We start from the raw sequence: 3,797 nt of genomic DNA on the forward strand, positions 1-3,797 counted from the left end.
TTATTATTAATATTATTATTATTATTAATTATTAATATTATTATTATTATTATTATTATTATTATTAATTAACATTAATTATTAGTTATTATTATTATAATTATTATTTACAAATACTTGTACCATTCATCTATTCATTTATAGCCATAAAAAGAAAACTCTTTTTCTCTTTCTTTCTTTCTTTCTTTTTTTTTTATTTTTACAGCAAAAAATGTCATTGACCTTGAAATTTCCTCCTTCCTTCCTCTTTTCACAAAAAATTTTTTCGAAATTTTTTTTTTTCTGAATAATTGCATATTTCTGTGAAATGCTATCATTCTCGTCATATAAATAATTATTTGCAATATCTTGGAGGGATCGAAACTTTGCATATTTCTTCATTTACTTTGTAATAGGTGTAATGCGTGTGTATGTCTGTCTGTTTGTATACGTGTCTGTCGATATGTTGATGTACATATATATATATATATATATGTGTGTGTGTATGTATATATATATATATATATATATGTGTGTGTGTGTGTGTGTGTGTGTGTATGTCTGCGTGTCTGTGAGACGAATTAATGTTTGTGGACAAAGAGAGGTGATATTAAAAGGTAAAGTAGAAGAAGACAAAATGGTCGATGTAAGGTTGTATGGTTGCTAATGGAAATTATTGGATCAATGGTAGTATTTGAATTTCAACAACGATACAATTTGAATTCTCGTTAAATTCCTCCATCTAAGCAATCATTAAATTTCATTTCCAATTTCTCATCGTCACCAATCATTAAATCCGCTCCATTATTCAATTCATTTGTCAACAGCATTTTTCTCAACTATTTCATACTTTCATATTTATAAAAAATAAGAAAAAAATTTAACTGAAAATAATTAATTTATATATAAATAATAGAAAAGTACAAAAAGCATTCCATAAAAAAGAGCAAAAAATAAAAAAAACATTGGAAGTTTTGCTTTTTCGATACTTTTTTGTTTTGTGTTTTTGATATTTTATTAAAATGATAATGTTAAAGAATTTTAGAAATTTAATTTAAAAATTAATTTTTTTTTACTTTGAATTTCCAAATATGTAAATTTGTTTTCTTTTAAATACTTCTTCAATTTCCGTCTTTTTCCTCTTCGATATCTTTCATCTTTTTTTTTTCGCATTCATCTATCATTAATCTTTTAAAACAAATTTTATACTGTAAAATATGTATAATTAAATAAAAATGCAACTAAATATTCGTTTCATTTAGAATTTTTATCTTCCGATAATTTTCATCAAAAAAAAAAAATATTTGAATTTTAATAAGCAATTCTTTCAAATTATATTTTCTATTTTCTTTTTTTTTTTCGAATTTATTTTAATCATTTTCTAATATAAAAACATTAATAATCAATTAAAAATAATGAAATGATAGTTTGGAAGAAAGGAAAAATTAACAAAAATTGATGGGAAAAAATATTTTATAAGAATATATGTTTACTATTTTTGATTGCTTTTTTTTTCATTTCAACAATATATTTGTTTTTCGTTCTCTTTTTCTTTGCTCTTTTAGCTTAATTTAATTAAAAACGAAATTTTGTCACTTTTTCCAGTTTGAAATAAAATTTAAAAAGTCGTAATTTAACTGGAAGTTTATTGAAAATTAAATTGATAGCATTAAAATTTTTCTAATTATAAATTAAAAAAAAGAAAAGTATTTATTTGATACTTCGTCCCTTGAATTTTACATTTTTCTTTTCTTTTTTCATTTTTGTTTTGTTTTTTGATTATTTACATCTCAAACATTCTTTTGCCATTGAAAATTATTCAATGTTCGATTCAAACAACAAAAAATAAATAAAAAATTTCGTGCTTTCTTCGATTTTATCAATTCAAATATTTCATTCCTATCTTCTTAACTCACCAAATTCTTCCGAAAAAAAAAGTCAAAAATTCATTTTCCTTTTGTTTTTTTTTTCTTCCAAACTGATTTTCATTTTTGAAATTCGAAAAATTTTGCAATGTAAAAAGTATAAACATAAACATCTACTATTCAATTCATGTATAAATATGCATGACACACAAGCACACACACACACACACACACACACACAGACATATTCATGTTCGTATGCACACAGACAGTTTGAAAATATCTGCGACGGTTGTGTTGACAATTGTTAATACAATTTTTTTTTTTAATACAAATTTAAATTCATCGAAAAAAGGGAGGATAAAATTTTGTCCTAATTTCTATGATAAATCGTTCAATGATATCTAAAATTTAAAATTCATCCCCTTTTTTAAAATATTTTATTTAAATTCATTTTTTTAAATATTTTAAATGATTCATTGAGAAATAGGGGAAGAATGAAAGAAAGATGAATGAATGAACAAATTGTATGATCGATTGAGTTTAGTTCAAGAATGATGAACAAAAAAATTGCAAAGTGATTGAAATAGTCAAGAAATAAGGTATTGTGGAAATAAAAAAAAAGCGGAAAAAGGACAAAAGATAGGAAAATGGGCGGAAAAAGACATTGGTAAATTGAAAGTTAAATTTTAAAGATTCTTTTTCAAGCGAAAAAGAATGATTTCATATTCTTTTATTGATTATTATATTACTGTTTGTTAACTTCTTAAGAATATTAAACAATTTAATGAAATTAAAAAATTTTTCCAATTATAATTAACAACCAAAAATTGTTTCATTTTTCATTTAAATTCTTTTTTTTCTTAAAGGATATTTTAAATATTATAATAATAACATTCTTTTATTTTCCTTTTTTTTCAATTACTTCAATTTAGATATTTAAACAATGAAATTTTTGATGCTTTATTTACAATTAAAAATATTGTTTACAGATGAATTTAGCTCAGTTTGTATCAAATAATTTGTTTCTGTTGCTAAACGTAACCTAAATTCTTTTTTCAAAGTAATACTTTAATATTATATAAACCAATTATTTTATAGATTAATTCGGCATATTATTACGGTAGCAATAAGTAATTTGCATTAAATGATAATTACCACTTTGACTGATGACAATTGTCATTAGCTTCCCTGGTTAAATATATCTGCTGATACTGTAAATGGATATATGTCGTGTGTAAGACAAAAAAAAAAAGGACGGAAAAAACTTTATTGCTATAAAATAATTTACAATTTTTATTTCTGACATATGAAACTTTTATTGCTGGTTGAAATTTGCATTAAATGCAAATTTATTTTTCAGTTTTCCATTTTATACCAATAAAATGGAAGTATTTATTCATATATGTATGTATATGAATATGTCTTTTATCCTGTTTATTCATTCATTCCATTCATTTATTGTCTCTTTTCCAATCGAAAAAAAGGTAAATTCAGGTAAATTCATCACTAGGTAAATCCATCACTTCCTTCTTTTTCCTCTTGCTCCTTCTCTGTTTTTCAAAAGTTACAAAATTTGTTTACTATTTTTGTTTGCTTGTTTATTTATTTGTTTGTTTGTTTGTTTGTTTATTTGTTTATGCATTCCAGTCAAATATCAAAATGTTGATTGTCAATTTGTTAATTCAAATGTTAATTTATAAAATTAATTGTGAAATAATTTAATTTCATTATAAATTAATTTTGTCATGCATAATTTAATTTTGTCATTTATTTTTTGATTTGATTGAAAATAATTATAGACGATCGATTAAGTATTGTCGTGGTAAAGTTATTAGTGCGGTTGGATCAAATAATTTGTTCACGGAGGCAAGTTTGTTGCTGTGCATTCAACGAGTTGCTTATCGTAAACAACAGCAACAGCAACAACAGCAGCAACAACAACAACAACAA

The 3,797-nt window shown here is 23.0% G+C and overlaps 1 protein-coding gene across 1 annotated transcript; it reads left to right on the top strand.

The window, feature by feature from the left end:
- Positions 1-1,852: 1,852 nt before the first annotated feature.
- On the top strand, positions 1,853-3,343 carry LOAG_13458 (hypothetical protein; the record flags this gene model as incomplete). The annotated part of the gene is made up of 2 exons (XM_003148963.1): positions 1,853-2,115; positions 3,277-3,343. Coding segments are annotated over 2 exons (330 nt in total), but the record flags the coding sequence as incomplete, so codon positions are not given.
- Between the last annotated feature and the right edge of the window lie 454 nt (positions 3,344-3,797).

The sequence above is a fragment of the Loa loa genome (assembly GCF_000183805.2).
Source record: "Loa loa unplaced genomic scaffold supercont3.235, whole genome shotgun sequence".
Lineage (NCBI taxonomy): Eukaryota > Metazoa > Nematoda > Chromadorea > Rhabditida > Onchocercidae > Loa > Loa loa.